This window comes from Cetorhinus maximus, chromosome X (assembly GCF_964194155.1).
Source record: "Cetorhinus maximus chromosome X, sCetMax3.hap1.1, whole genome shotgun sequence".
NCBI classification, from domain to species: domain Eukaryota; kingdom Metazoa; phylum Chordata; class Chondrichthyes; order Lamniformes; family Cetorhinidae; genus Cetorhinus; species Cetorhinus maximus.
In genome coordinates this window covers 7,663,503-7,679,523 of record NC_135917.1, presented here as the reverse complement: position 1 = coordinate 7,679,523, position 16,021 = coordinate 7,663,503, and the positions used below count along the sequence as shown (strand labels likewise).

Here is a 16,021-nt window from a genome sequence, read left to right as displayed (position 1 = left end):
GGAAGGATGGCGGACCCAATGGAGACCCTGGTCCAGTAGAACGTGGTGATGTGCGCAGACCTGCACTCCATCATGGTAGCCATGGGTGAGTTCCGGCAGTGGCAACACAAGAAGGAAACAGGGCATCTCGAAGTCCCCTTTGATGCTCCTTTCCCTCAAGGTGTCAGGCTGGGACCCCCATGCACCCGAAGGGAGGAGGGGTGGCAGCTGGACACCCCTGGGTCATCCACTCAGGAATCTCAGAGGCTGTCCTCTCCCTCCCAGTCCCCTTTGCCTGTGATCTGCCTCAACCTCATCCTCTGTCACCACAGAGGGAACAGCTGGCCCACAGGAGGACGGTCAAAGCAAGTCCGGGCCCTCAAGGCCTCAGCTCTCCAGAGGCCCCACACCAAAGTCATCAGAGGCAACAGGGCCAACCATTGCACAGGCTGTCTCCACTCCTGCTGAGGATGTCAGGGCAGCACCTAGAAGAAGTGGTAGGCCTAGAAAAGTTAAGAATTTCTGATCACAAGTGGTTACTCGGGTGAACACATTTTGTCACTTTATAATCTGAAAATATATTCATTTTCACGGAATAATGTGTAATGGTGTCTTTCAGCTTCATTGACAGGCTCTGCGAGTCCTCCCCCTGCATGCTCCCCCACCACCTCCTCGCCCACTAGCAGTTCAGCTGCACACAGCCGGACCGCCAGTGAGTCTGAAGGGAGAAGTGTGTGTGTGGCAGGGCCTTTCGGAGTCTCGTGTAAGCCTCTCCCACACATGTGGATCCTTCCTCCATCACACTCATCTCACTGTCCTGAGCATTTTCAATGCTGCCTGCTGGGATTCCCTTTCAGTGTCCATCTGAGCTGCCCTACATCTCCGCCCGCCCACTGACCACACTCCCATGCAGCACCTGTTCCCGCCCAACATGAGGCTCCGCCCACTTTCGATTTTGCAAGATGGTTGGAGTGAAATATGTCTTCAGCTCTCCCGACCTTTCCCCTCCCCCAGTCGCCCATGTCCTTTCCCTCATCACTGTTGACCACCCCCCCACCCCCCGCTCCCTGGCATCACCTTCCACCTCCCCACTGTCACCTACCAGCCAGGACCCTTGTCATTCCGGGATGTCCAGGTGAATGTCCACGTTCCCTCCCCAGTTGTCACATTCTCCCCCGTTACACCCTCCCCCCCACAACCTCACATCCCCTGACACCATTGGTCCCCCCCTCCCAACCTCACCCCCCCACCCCTGGTACACCTTCCTCTCCCAGTCAAACCTAGACCTTCCTCTCCCACCCCCCCAGTACACCTTCCTTTCCCACTCACAGCTGGACCTTCTTTTCCACCCCCTCAATGATCATCCGTAGCAGACCATGGCCAAGACGCTGATGTTCTGAAGCAGACCCCTGACATCAACGGTGATTTTCCACCTTCCGTGAGCTGCTTCATGGTGGAGCCATGTCCATGAGAATCCACCCAGCATGTAATGCACATATTCCTCCAGGGTCCAGTAGCTGTCGGGCTCCAGCATCTTCTGCTTCTCGGAAGTCCACGATGTGAGCAAGGCCCTAACAGTAAGTCTCAACTTCTGGGCGTCACACTTGTCAAGACGTGTTCTGCATCGGCATGTTTTCCTGCTGATGTGGGCGGTAAATTTGACCTGGCGGGGGTGATTCCGGCGAGCAGTGCTTATAATTATGCATTAAAATGATGTTCCTGACATGCGGTGATGGGAAAGGCGGCCCACCATTGACGAGAGGAGCGGCCGATCGCAAACTGGTTTCATGATGGTATGAAACCGACTTTTGGCCTCCTCGCCATATTGTCCGCTCACGCCCACCATGACGTCTGACGCCAACAGGGACAGAAAGTTCCACCCTTAGGCTAGTTTGGTGGAAAAGAAAATCTGGAAAATTCCTCTCCGAGCCCCTTATGCAATGCCATCTAGTCTGAGAGATCACTCTGGCCCTGATAAGGCTACACAGTACCAACCCACCTTTTTATATGAGGTGAGCTCTGTCCCAGCCATAAAAAGATCCATCTTTCACTTGAAAGAATATGCAGCAAACAGCATTTTTGTTCAACAGTTGCTTATGTGTTAAAGCAGGACCAATCGGAATTTCAAACCCAGGCAGTGTTTGATTTTACAAAAGGGGAAAAATTATAATCACTTAACGGTAAACATGAACATCAAATTTTCATAGTGGGTCTATGCAAGTGGCCTGTGAGTGGCCTTTTGCTGAGAACTGTGACTGGTCTCACCACCAAGTGGAAGAATCTTCTCTATCTGTAATTTTTAGGATCTCTGTCAGGTGAATCCCACCCCCACCACCCCCCTCCCACCCCCCCAACCCCCAGCCTCTCTTTTCTTGAGAAAAGAGCCCTAGCCTGTTCAGTCTTTTCTGATAGTTCCGATATCATACTTGTAAATCTTTTTTCCACCTTCTTCAGTGCCTCTATATCCTTTTTTTTGTAACATGGATTGTTATTCTTAATAGCAGTTTAATATAACTGAGCGGCTTGCTAGGCTACTTCAGGGGCAGCTAAGAGTCAACCACATTTTTGTGGGTCTGGAGCCACATGTAGGCCAGATCAGGTAAGGACGGCAGGTTGCCTCCCTAAAGGGCATTAGTGACCCAGATGAGTTTTTACAATAATCCAACAGCTTCATGGTCACTTTTACTGATGCCAGCTCTTTTTACCCCAATTATTTTTAACAAAACTGAATTCAAACTAACATGGTGAGATTTAAACTCGCCTTCAGTAGGATTGTTAGTAACATAACCACTAAACTACTCTACCTAACTGCATTGACTTCAGCAAATAACAAAAATCTGGACGGATCCAAGCACTTCTGAACTTAAAAGTGGTCATCCCTTTGGTACCCTGTCTTCAATTTGCTATCCATGACTTTAAATACAATACTCTGGGGTAAGGCCACCGCAGAGTCTTGGGGCGAAGTTTTCTCTTATTCAGAAGGGCCAGGACTTGTAGTGCAGATACCACCTAGTGTCGGAAAAAACATGAATTGAATCATGTGGTGGTGCTTAGACGGCTTTTAAAAGACTGCAGGTTAGGAAGGAGACACTAGAGAGCAAAGAAAATGCGCAGCTTTGAGTCCTGGAGACAGAATGAGTTAATGGTGGGATAGGGTGCAGTGTGTCTTGATTAGCGACACACAGTTGCATCAATGAAAGAGAACGAGAGAGACAAGAAAGGAACATTGCAACACAGAAAAGGCTGGAGGCTGGAGTGGGGTGAGAGAAGGTTTAGCTATCAGGTGATAAGCTTTTTCTTGGATCCTGTCCAGGAGTGTGAGAGTGTTATTGGAGGATCCTTCCCGCATAGGGGAGAAATAATCCAAGAAGAGTGAAGAGGGTTGGAGAGAACACACCAATGTTCTTAAGGTTGGATAGGCAGATCCAGTAATTATTTTAATTACTTTTTCAATGGCCTCAATGGGCCGTTGACAGGTCGGCGGGCGCACTGCCGATTCGGCTGCCAACCTGAAAATGGAAATGACGTGGGGTGATGTCAGGAGTTCCGCCCGACGTCATCCTGCGTCATTTTACGTGTCAGCGAGCGGGCCTCGCCCCCTGTTCGCCGACCTAAATATCCTGGCCCATGGTTCAGACAGTGGCATGGGAGAGGAATGGAGTTGATGGTTAGGGAATGGAGTTTGTGACAGAGACTGAAGACAATAACTTTGATCTTCCCAACATTTACTTGGAGGAAATTTCTGCTCGTCCAGCGCTGGATGTTGGACAAACTGTCTGACAAATCAGATCCAAGAGTAGGGGTTGGGGGTTGATGCCATGAATTATTCCCTGCATTTCTCTGTAACAGTACAGTTGTTCCTGGCAATAAGGTTATTCCATTTGAGTGTGATTGCTTATGTGATAATGGTTTTCTTGGTGATTTGCTTGAGGGTCACAGGTGCGGATTCTAAACTAACGCATTTCTGTCCGAGTTCAAATCAATTACAGCATCCAGCAAGCTTCATTTGGTAAGTAATAAAATAGACCATTATTGACTGGTTTTCACATTAATATTATCATCCTTGGATGACCATAAATCTCTTGACTTTGAAAAAACTGGCTCATGTATTTTTTGCGCCATGGAAGTTGGCTGTCATATGTTTTAATCCTGTAAAGGATGTGTGGTCAAATAAGCGGCGTAGGGTTTTACATTTGCTTCATCTTTGGAGGGAGGTCTTGTGGCGCAGTGGGTAGTGTCCCTGCCTCTAAGCCAGAAGTTCCAGGTTCGAGTCGCACTCCAGGACTTGACGGCCACGGAAGAAGCGTTCATAATGTGGCCAAACAGGTTGATTATCGACCTGTAAATCTGCCCCACTCTCCCATTCGACCAGTTTATATTGTTAGTCAATTTGCACATTTATCAACGTGAGGATTGTCAGTACCAGTGAAAGGGACATTTTGTCCACTTCTGGTACCCAGTATGAGCATCAAGCACCACAAAAGTTAGATGCAGGGAGAAGCTCTGTTTTCAAACTTCATTAGAAAATGAGTTTGGGGGCAGTTTCAACCCAGCTACTTAAAGTATAAGTCCATGTCCCAAGACTACCCATTCATTCAGTACAAATTGAAAGCCTTCCACAGAGAGAATGCAAGGGTCAGTTAAAGATGGTGCATTGAGGTTGGGGACAAGATTGCAGCAGAAAGAAGGGAGCTTTGCTTGCTCATACTGAGCCCACCTGGAGGTGTCAATAATGTTCCCTTCACACCACCCCCACCTATATTTGACAACACTGATATCCCTCACCTTTATGAGCTGTAACATCAACAAAACCTATAAACATAAAAGTCTCGTGTTGCAATTCAGATGTCACATTTCACACTGTTGCAAATGCATAACCATCTTTAAATAAAGGGAACGAAAGCCAATCATTGAGCTGGAACCTGAAGTTTACAGCAGGTTAAAATTGCCCTCAAATAGTTTATAAGGCAGCTATAATTTCCTGGATTTACTTCTTTGGAGCAGTGGCCAAAAAGGCACAGGGCAGATTAAAGTCATTTATTTAGAGAGTCATAGAGTCATTAATGGCACAGAAGGAGGCCCTTTGGCCCATCGAGTCCATGCCAGTTCTCCAGGTGAAGCAATCCAGCCAGTCCCACTCGCCCGCTCTATCCCTGTAGCCTCATTAGCCCCTGGACATCACAATGATGCTGCAGATCACCCTTGTGGAAAGCCACAGGTGATCCACTAGAGTCACAAAAAAGATTTACTATCCAAGATGTTCAGGACAAGATCAGTGCAAGCTCCAAGGTCATCCTGATTGAAACAATGATCAGGAGAGCCATTTGTTTGGCCCCAGCGCAGCCTGAATTGTGCTGCCACAACCTCATCATGGACAGATGTGAAAAAACAGATGTGAAAAAAGTATCTATTCTCTTTATTTGTTCTTTTTAATAGCCATTAAAAAAGTACCACGAAATCTAATCAACAGTTGCACCCAGTTTGATTTGGAAACAGATAACTGAGTTGCATGGACCAGAAGGAATAATTTTCAGAGGTAGAAATACATATTAACAGTGTAAGGAGCATGTGCCCAATCCCTCTTTGCAAATAAAAGTTATGACCGTGATGGATGATGACTTAGAAGATGTAAAATTAGATAAGCTCTAGCAAATGGCCACAATCTGGGCAATCATTTGTTTTCTGTCGCTGATCAGTTCTGCAATGGTTATTCAATTTTTGCCAGCAAATCCACGGAACCTATCACGGATTTTTCAATGTGTGACTCGCTGCTGTTCCTTTACACAGATCTCTCTGGCTAATTGAGAGTGGGATTAATGCTCTCTCAGAACAATGCATCATCAAGCTCTCCGCGGTGTGATTAATTGTTTAATTTGCCCCAATCTCGATCAAACACATTAATCTATTAGATAAAAGCAAAATACTGAGGATACTGCTGGAAACCTGAAATAAAAATAGAAAATGCTGGAAAAACTCAGCAGGTCTGGCAGCATCTGTGGAGAGAGAAACAGAGTTAACATTTCGAGTCTGTATCACACAGACTCAAAACGTTAACTGTTTCTCTCTCCACAGATGCTGTCAGACCTGTTGAGTTTTTCCAGCATTTGCTGTTTTTATTACGTTAATCTGTTAGCAAGGTAAACCACTTTCTGGGAGCCAAGCAAGTAAAATGGTTCTAGAATTGATTGCTGGACTTGCAGGAGAAAATGGTGCTCTGATGCTTGATGCATATAGGTAGTGTGCACAGGAATGTATGGACTGGAGAAAGGACCACTTGCAGCACACCTGGTCAGTTCCAGTGTGTAAGAAATATCTTACCTCTTGCAACCCACAATCAAAGTTTTTGCGAGGCAACTCTATTGAATTTGCTGGTGAAATCTAATTAAAGCAATTATGTCAGTTAAAACATGATTTCAATGAGTGTAGCTAGGTTTTTTTTTTACCACCTTGTACACTATGCAGAATTAAAGTCAACACCATACTAAATCTTAGATAAAAATGCTTTGACTTTATTACATTATAAGTGCTCATCCTGCGCTTCTTTTTTTTAATATAAAAGTTCACAAGTCGAGGAGAAGGATGCTGGTGTTAAAGGACTTAAATGCTCACCTCATGCCCAGGATCACCTACATTTGCTCGACACAGGTACTCACACATCAGAAGGTCTTAGTCAAGAGGGAACACTGGATTAATCATGGGCAAAGGAGGAGCAGAGGTGTGGAAAGAGAGACAGGGCTGGTGTCGAGCAATAGTAGGGCATGAATGTGGAGGATGAACGTGAACCTGGGAACAGTTCACTTGTCTTACTGCACAAGACAATTCAAACTGTCGTGGGTAGAGCTGTTGGGCAATATGGTGAACCTTCACTAAGCAGGAAGATTGATCAATGCCATCTTCAGTGGAGACATCTGACACGCAGGTGGTGAGTATTGTTTAGAGAGTGATAGAATGATACAGCGCAAAATGAGGCCATTCAGGCCATCGTGTCTGTGGCAGCTCTTTGAAAGCTATCCAAATTGTCTCACTCTTCCCTGATCTTGCCCCATAGCCCTGAAAATTCTCCCCCTTCCAGTATTCATCCAGTGCCCTTTTGAAGGTTACGATTGAATCTGCTTCCACCAACCTATCAGGCAGCGTGTTCCAGATCACAACTCTCTGCGTAAAAATTGATTTTCCTCATGTCTTTCAGAAATACTTCCATTGACGATACCAAGGTGTCGAGGGCTACATATCAAGCCTAATAAAGGCAGCTTTTGAGGTGCTTGGAAACATGCTCAAGTTCACACGACGGAAGAATTGAGAGATCCGTTAGCAATGAAAAGGCTTCTGCTCAGAGATCAGTGGCTGCCATTAGGACAGTCTCTTTTGGTAGCAGATGCACAGAAACACAGGGCTAGGTGGCTGGCTGCTGAATTGCTGCCAGTCCATTGGCAGCACCTGCTTCCAGGCAAGTGGCAGAAGAAGCATCCGAAGGCATGCTGGCTGCGTAGCTGAAATAGGACAGGGTACTCTTGGCACACAGGTGGAACCATCTGGGTCAGCCAAAACAGTTACACAGCCAGTGGAATTGCCCGTCAAACAGGCCGTGAGGAATCCTCCATTGCTATGTTTTACAATAGGGCCCGAGTTAGCAGCAGTGCGTACAAAACAGCCCGTTCCTCTAGTATGTTTATGTATTGAAGGGGAAGCTGGATAAGCACATGAGGGAGAAAGGAATACAAGGATATGTTGGTTGGGCGGGAGGAGCAGGATGGGAGCACTCTCAAACGGAGCAGCAACATGGCACGGATATGTTGGGCCAAATTGGCCTGCTTCAGTACTGTAAATTCTATGGATTTCTATGTAGCGCATCACATTAAATGTACTTTTGCATTAATAAAAGCAAATACTCAACACTCAAGATTGAAACCATTGTTCGTTTATTTAAAAAGCCCCCCTCAAAAATGCAATCTTTCATATTTTTTGAAAAAAGGAGAATCACCAGAAAACTTTAGTTCAGTTGTGTTTCCAAATATCCAAATTCAGTCCTTCTCTGGGCAGAATGGACCATTTGGGGGTTTCAAGGGGAGAAATTCATGCACATCTGCTGTACCTTTGGGAACAGGCTGCCATAAAGTAGGGGCTTTGTGTTATCCTCATCCTCTTCAATGGGGCTTATTGTAACACATCTTCAGCAAGTAAGCCTCAGTCAATGGTGAATACCACGCTGCTTGCAACACAATACAACTATTCCACTCGCTCACCCCGGTCGTACTGAAAGGCACTGTCAGATTGGCACAAACCCAGAAATATTGCCCTGTGAGGCCAAAGGTCTGCCTTATTATCATAGAATCGCAGAATGATACAGAACAGAAAGAGGCCATTTGGCCCATCATGTGTGTGCTGGCCCTTTGAAAGAGCTATTCAATTAGTTCCGCTGTCCCGCTATCTCCCCACAGCTCTGCAATTCTTTTCCCCTTCATGTATTTATCCAATTCCCTTTTTGCAATTCCCAACTGAAACTGCTTCCACTACCCTTTCAGGCAATGCATTTCAGATCATAACAACTTACTGTATAATTTTTACTTCTCACCCTCCTCAAGCCATCTCTGGTTCTTTTCTCAAATTACTTCAAATGAAGATTATAAGGTTGCCTCCCAAATCAGTATCATTATATACCCTTTATCTGAGGGTTCTGGTGTGATCAGCAACTGGGGCAGAGATGATGAGAATTCAGAAGGCATCACGCCAGTCGCTGCCTGCTCTAGTGATGGCACCATGGAAAGGTGTTTTGCACCTGCTCCTCACTTCCTGTGGAATTTGCACCCAGGGCAATGAATAGTCCCATCACAAAATTCCTTCTGCTCCCCCACCAGCTCCCCCCACCCTCAGCCACCTAGATAACAATGACTTCATATCACCTAGAATGCTTGATGCCATTACCAGCTGAAGTGTGTAGATTCCAGATCCTTCTTACTGTTGTGCCAGCCTATTTTGCAAACTCAGAAGGTGGCAGAGAAACTGGGACAGCTATAATATCTTAGCCTGTGCTACTGTAAAGGGCCTGAAAAAATGTTCATCCATTTATGAAGGCCCTGCTGTTGTGACCCATCAAAATGCTCTTCAGTGTATAAACTGGGGGAGATTCAATCCATTAACACCATCATTAATGGTAAATAATGCACCACTGCTGCGTTCAATGTCTGATATTTTAGTGCTGGCAAGTAAGAAAATGACACAGAAAATGACATTTTCTCCGCTATATCTTTATGCTAAAGAATTTTCTCTCAAGGGTGATAGAATTAATTTATGGGGCAGGCTACTAGGAAAGAACGGTGATATAGCAGTAAGTCAAAGTACACATAACAATTTGACGCTGATATGTCAACAGTATGCTGAAAATTAAATGAAGGGATTTTATTTTGGTCTTGCTCTCTTTCACTCTCTCTCTCCTACTGTCTGTCTCTCTCTGCTTCTCCCCTCTTTTCTCCTCCTCCCCCTCTCCCTCTACTCCCCTGCTTCTCTCCTCCCCTCTGCCTCTCTCCCTCTCAAACTCTCCACCTCGCTCCACGTCTCATTTCTCTCCCTCTCTCTGCCTCTTATCTCTCTCCCTCTCTGCTTCTCTCCCTGCCTCTCATCTCTCTCCCTCTCTCTGCCTCTCTCCACCTCTCTTGCTCTCTCCGCCTCCTGCCTGTCTCCCCTCTCCCTCTCCCTGCCTCTCACCTCTCTCCCTCTCCCTGCCTCTCTCCCTCTTTCTGCTACTTGCCTCTCCCTGTCTGTCTTCCTTCCCCCCATAATCCAATCTGACAGAACATCCCAGGATGGGTAGGTTGTGAACGGATGTCACAAGGAACAACGAGCGGGAGGTACTGGAGATAGCTCGGTTGTGAGTTGAAGTTTATTCCATTACCACCCTATGACCTGACCTGCTAATTCTCAAGCATCGAAACTGCCAAGTGAGGTTAATGGTGAGTGCTGGAGTTAAAAAGAGAAAAGGAGGAGAAGAGGTAAATCAGAATGTGGTGATAAAGCTCGGGCTTCAGAAGATTTTAGTGTGGGAGGAAAGGAAGACTGAGGCACGATACTGAGTATTAGATTAGACTAACTCCTTGTCATAATTCCTTTCAATGTGATTTTCCGAATAAAAAATACAAGTTTATATCAATTATGAGGACACTTGTTCTCCAACCCCACTGAATCATATTTAAATGGCAACTCACCTGGCATGTGTACCATCCGACAGTTACAGTTTTCAACCAGGTACCGAGTTTCACAGTCAATTCTACAAGCGGTGATACTGTAAGTGTCGAAGAAGTCTGAGTCCATTGGAGTAGATTTGCAGTCCCCCCAGGGAGGAGGTAAGTATATTAGCTGAGAACAAGAAGAACATAAAAGTAGGGATTTATTGAGAAGGCATTTTAATAAAACATATTTTTAAAAAGTCATTATACCGTAGGACCTGATGTTGATGGAACGCCTTCAGATTTCTTGATTCCATATACAATTTGTCAAGAGTTGGAGGAACGGCCAGTGAAAAATAGAATGACATTTTGTACACCAGTGTGAATTGCATAAGGCATTTGTTGGGCATTAAATGGCTGGAATACATGCAAGAGGCTGGAACAAGATAATGTGCCAATCAAAGACATTTTACCTCAAACCAAACGTGCCTCCCTGTGTATTGTAATATGGATTCTTTAGATGTCTCAATGATGAGATCTTGAGACTTGTATATTTAAACATGAACCCTTTATTGTTTGTCTTGGGTTACTGTCATGCATGGTGCTGTTACCTCCATGCAGGCTGGTTCCAGAGTGTTCTCTCCAGACTGTTCTCTTAGTCTATTACCATGTGACTCTATACATTATACCATGGGTGGCTATTCTCCAGTCCCACATTAACCATTGCTCTGCCGAGCACCTTTACATTACAATGGCATGCAGGCACATCATACAACACCGTGGGGCTTTTGGTCTGTTTGGAGTTACATCATTTCAAGGGTGCCAGGAGGGGCACTGCATTCTGTGTGGGTGGGGCAGTTCTAGCCATGCAAAATCTATTGGGAACCACCTGAGTGCGGATGTTGGGCAAAAACAGAGCACAACTATGACGGCCTCTTCAGCGCTGCCTCCATGAGCAAATAACCTGACACTCAGTGCCCAGACTGGCACTTTAATAATGGGCACTGGGGTGAGGTACCACAGGGAAACTGGCTCCCATAAAACTGTACCATCAGGAAAGGGCACTGTGACACTGCATGTATACAGCTTGGAGAGGCAACCGGATGAACTGTACTCACGCGTTTGCTGTTCAGTGGTGATCCCAGTTGCTGTACCAATGTAGCAAGATGCTGGGACCCAGTTGTAATGCTCTCTCTCTCTCTCTCTCTCTCTCTCCGTATTCAACAGTAACTTTCAAAAGAGCATTGGATAAATATTTAAGGGAAGAAAAATTACCAGGCCACAGGAAAAGAGCAGGGGATTGGGATTAATTGGATAGCTGTTTTAAAGAGCCAGCATAGGCATGATGGGCTGAATGACCTCCTTCTATGCTGAATCATTCTATGACTCTATGGTTCGATTCACAGAGCTGTGTAGCGACAGTTCATATTGTGACCCATTTTTAGGGAAGTGGAAGTGCAATGGTGCCCATACAAAAAAAGAATTCCCTTCCAATCCCCCAGTCCCAACTTGTGATGTGGATAGAGTGGGTGTGTGAATCATTGTTCACCTCCATTATGCAAGCATTTATCATTCTAACTGGAATACGTGAACTCATAAGCGATCTCTATCTTAGAAAATGGAACCTTTTCCTACTTTGACCACTTGTATGTTCCATTTGGTTGCTCACAGATTCTCCTGTTTTAAATGTGCACTGACCTTTCCACTCATATTAGTGACTGGAAGGGAAAAGAAAATCTGAGTTTCGGTATCAAGCATCCCCATGGTAGGCACAGCATAGGCAGATGAAGGGAAAAGCCCCCTCAAGATTTCCTTAACCATGTACCTTCTAAGCAGCCTCAAGAGAGCACTGCCTTGCACCATACTATGCTTAGTCAAGGTATGCTTGATGCTGACACTGGACACGAAGCTGTAAAGACAGAACTGAGCACAGAGAAGGCCCATACAATTGATTGCTTTAGGGAATAGCTTACAAAGGAAGTCTGACTGCCCAGGTCTATTCTCTCTTGAAAAAAAGGTGGGGATTTCAGTGAATCGTCACAAAATGCTACTGCATGGAAGAGGGTCATTTGGCCCATTGTACCTGTGCTTGGCTCGTTGAAGGAGCTATTCAATTAGTCTTGTTCCTCTGCTCCTCACCCACAGCTCTGCAACTATTTCCCCTTCAAGTATATATCCAATTCCTTTTGAAAAGTTACTGTTGAATCTGTTTCCACCACCCTTTCACGCAGCGCATTCTAGATTGTAACAAGTTATTCCGTAAAAAATATTCTATTCAGCTCCCGTCTGGCTCTTTAAATCTCCCCTTAACAGTCTGTTCTCTAAAAAGAGAACAATTACAGCTTCTCTAGTCTCTCCACATAACTGAAGTCCCTCATCCCTGGTATCATTCTGATAAATCTCCTCTCCAAGGCTGTAACATCCTTGCTAAAGTGCAGTGCCCAGAATTGGTCACAAAATCTATCGATATTTAACAAAGAAAAGAGTTAACAAAGTGAGTGTTTCCTATAGAAAGTGAGTCTGGGAAATTAATAATGGAAAATAAGGAGATGGCAGATGGATTGAACTGGTATTTTGCATTGGTCTTCACTACAGAGGATACAATTAATATCCCAGAAATAGCTGTAAGTCAGGAAATGGAAGAGATGGAGGAACTCGGGAAAATTACAATCACCGGGGAAGTGGTATTGAACAAATTGTTGGAGCTGTGGGCTGACAAGTGCCCGGGTCCTGATGGACTTCATCCTAGGGTCTTAAAAGAAGTGGCTAGGGAGATAGTTAATGCATTGGTTTTAATTTTCCAAAACTTCCTAGATTTAAGGAAGGTTCCATTAGATTGGAAAATAGTGAATATAACTCCTTCACTCAAAAAGGGAGGGAGACAGAAAGCAGGAAACTACAGGTCACTTAGCTTAACACCTGTCATAGGGAAAATGTTAGAAGCTATTATTAAAGATGTTATATCAGGGCATCTAGAAAAATTCAAGGTAATCAGACAGAGTCAACAGGGTTTTGTGAAAGGGAAATTATAGTTAACCAAGTTACTTCTTCAAAGAACTCCAATAACATGTGCTGTGGATAAAGGGGAACCGGCGGATGTACTGTACTTAAATTTCCAGAAGGCATTTAATAAGATGCCACATCAAAGGTTATTGCAATAAATAAAAGCTCATGGTGTAGGTGCATGGATAGAAGATTGGCTAGCTCACAGGAAACAGAGAATAGGCATAAAAGGGTCTTTTTCTGGTTGGCAGGATGTGATGAGTGGTGTGCCACAGGGATCAGTGCTGGGGCCTCAACTTTTTACAATTGATATAAGTGACTTGGATGAAGGATGATTTAGGTTGCTAAATTTGCTGATGATACAAAGACAGGTAGGAAAGTAAGAGGACATAAGGAGGCTACAAAGGGATAATAGATAGGTTAAGTGAGTGAGCAAAGATCTGGCAAATGGAGTATAATGTGGGAAAATGTGAAATTGTCCATTTTGGCAGGAAAAATGAAAAAGAAGCATATTATCTAAATGGTTAGAGGCTGCAGAGCTCTGAGATGCAGAGGGATCTGGGTGCCCTAGTTCATGAATAGCAAAAGGTTAGTATGCAGGTACAGCAGGTAATTAGGAAAGCTAATAGAATGTTATAATTTATTGCTAGGGGGATTGAATACAAGAGTAGGGAGATTATGCTTCAGTTGTATTTAGTCACTGGTGAGATCACATCTGGAGTACTGTGTACAGTATTCGTCTCCTTATTTAAGGAAGGATGTAAATGCATTAGAAGCAGTTCAGAGAAGGTTTACCAGACTAATACCAGGAATGGGCGGGTTGTCTTATGAGGAAAGGTTGGACAGACTAGGCTTGTATCTGCTGAAGTTTAGAAGAGTAAGAGGCAACTTGATTGAAACATATAAGATTCTGAGGGGTCTTGACAGGGTGGATGTGAAGAGGATGTTTCCTCTTGTGGGAGAATCTAGAACTAAGAGTCACTGTTTAAAAATAAGGGGTCACCCATTTAAGACAGAGATGAGGAGAAATTTTTTCTCTCAGAGGGTCGTGAGTCTTTGGAAATCTCTTCCTCAAAAGGTGGTGGAAGCAGAGTCCTTGAATATTTTTAAGGCAGAGGTAGATAGATTCTTGATAAGCAAGGGGGTGAAAGGTTATCGGGGGTAGGCAGGAATGTGGAGTGGAGGTTACAATCAGATCGGCCTACTTCTGCTCCTAATTCTTATGTTCGTATGTTCATACTCTAGCTAAGGCCTAACCAGTGTTTTGTAAAGGTCTAGCGTGACTTCCTTGCTTTTGTACTCTGTGCCTCTATTTATAAAACCAAAGATCTTGTATGCTTTTCAAAGCTTTACTAACTTTTCCTGCCAACTTCAAAGATTTTTGTACAGACACCCTCAGCTCTCTGTTCCTGCGCTCATCCTCTCCTCATTCTTCCTACCAAAATGTATCATTTCAGACTTCGCTGCATTAAATAGCGTCTGCTGAAGTCTGTTACTATTATCCTCAGTAATGCTACATTTCCAAGTTCTGCTTCATCTGCAAATTGCCCCTATATGATAGAAGTGATTAAAATGATGAAAAGTTTGTACAAATTAGGTGCAAGTAAGCTTATCTGTCCTGTGCAAAGTGTAAGCACAAGGGGTCATCTTTACAAATTAAGTACAGCTACAAGAAATAGAAAATGGAGGAGGGACATTATTTACTGAAAGGGTGGCAAGTATGTGGAATAGATTACCTCCAGGAGTGGTAGAATGTGAAACCTTATTGGGTTTCAAGAAAGAAGCAAATGGGTTCTTGTGAACAAGTGGGATTCAGGGCTATTACAAATGCCCGAATGGAATACTGTGGATAGGTAGACTAGGTGGGCTAAAGGTCTTCTCTGGTGTGAATCGGTTACTATGCTAAAGTTCAACGCCTCAGTACTGACATCACTCACCTTGATAAGCATCCATTCTCCTCCCCTTCACAAAAAAATCTTCAAATCGAATTACTAAATTCTTTGAAAGACTCAATACATGTGAATTAACTGTATGTTCAAAACAAAAACGAAAAGCACGAATAGTGGAAACCAGAAGAGAGAATACTGGCGATAGACAGCAGGTCAATCAGCATCTAGAGCAGAAAAGTCAGATCCACATTTTGGGTGGGGATCTTTGTAAGAACTTTGGAATGGTCAGGTCTGAAACATCGACAGATGTGCAGTGACATCCAGTGCTGTAGTAACATCTGGTTACCAAAAGCATTTCTTCTGGGAAAAGAGGATGGGTTTGTAGCAATGCTCCAGTGGGTTGCTGACCTTCAGCTACTTGTTATTGGCAACGACCTGGGCTGGTATACACCAACATGGCCCTAAACAAAGCCACTGTGGCTTTAAGATGATGTTAGTTAATAGTAAAGGCCTAGAATCACAGTTTGACCTTGTTTCCTCATACCCGCTGTTCTTGACAGGAAACAAATGTTTGAAATCCAGGCGGCACTCCAAAACCCAGCTGGTCGATGAACGGTGGCTCATTTTGTCCATGAATCTGAACCTTTATACCAGCTTCTAAGGAGGTTTCATCTGTGTGGGAAAATAGAGCAGATAGACGTTAATGCGAGATGAATGAACTCTTATAATGACACGAGCAACCACAAACTAAACTTAACCTGTGGACCTGGTGCAATTTCTCTTTCTAAGCTAATTCTCAGTCCATGCAGCTCTTCTGGTGTCATTGAAAGGTGTACAGTTGCATTTAATACATAAATATGATTCATTATATTGAACAGTGTATATGACAGTGTATAATATGATGCAAGGAACACAAATGATTTTTATAAGGGCTGAATTCCTGAATAGATTCATGGAATAATGTGTAATTTATTATATAACAAAGGTGTT

At 44.3% G+C, this 16,021-nt stretch overlaps 1 protein-coding gene across 3 annotated transcripts in view; it reads right to left on the bottom strand.

Annotated features, from left to right (window-relative positions):
* Positions 1-16,021, bottom strand: part of LOC144672593 (acid-sensing ion channel 1-like) — a 226,679-nt gene that overhangs the window by 71,154 nt on the left and 139,504 nt on the right. For all 3 annotated transcript variants that reach the window (XM_078534414.1, XM_078534416.1, XM_078534415.1), the window contains 2 exons: positions 15,576-15,703; positions 10,179-10,329 (listed from right to left, as the gene is read on the bottom strand). In XM_078534414.1, the coding sequence (XP_078390540.1) occupies positions 10,179-10,329; positions 15,576-15,703 (279 nt within the window). The remainder of the gene's footprint in view (positions 1-10,178; positions 10,330-15,575; positions 15,704-16,021) is intronic.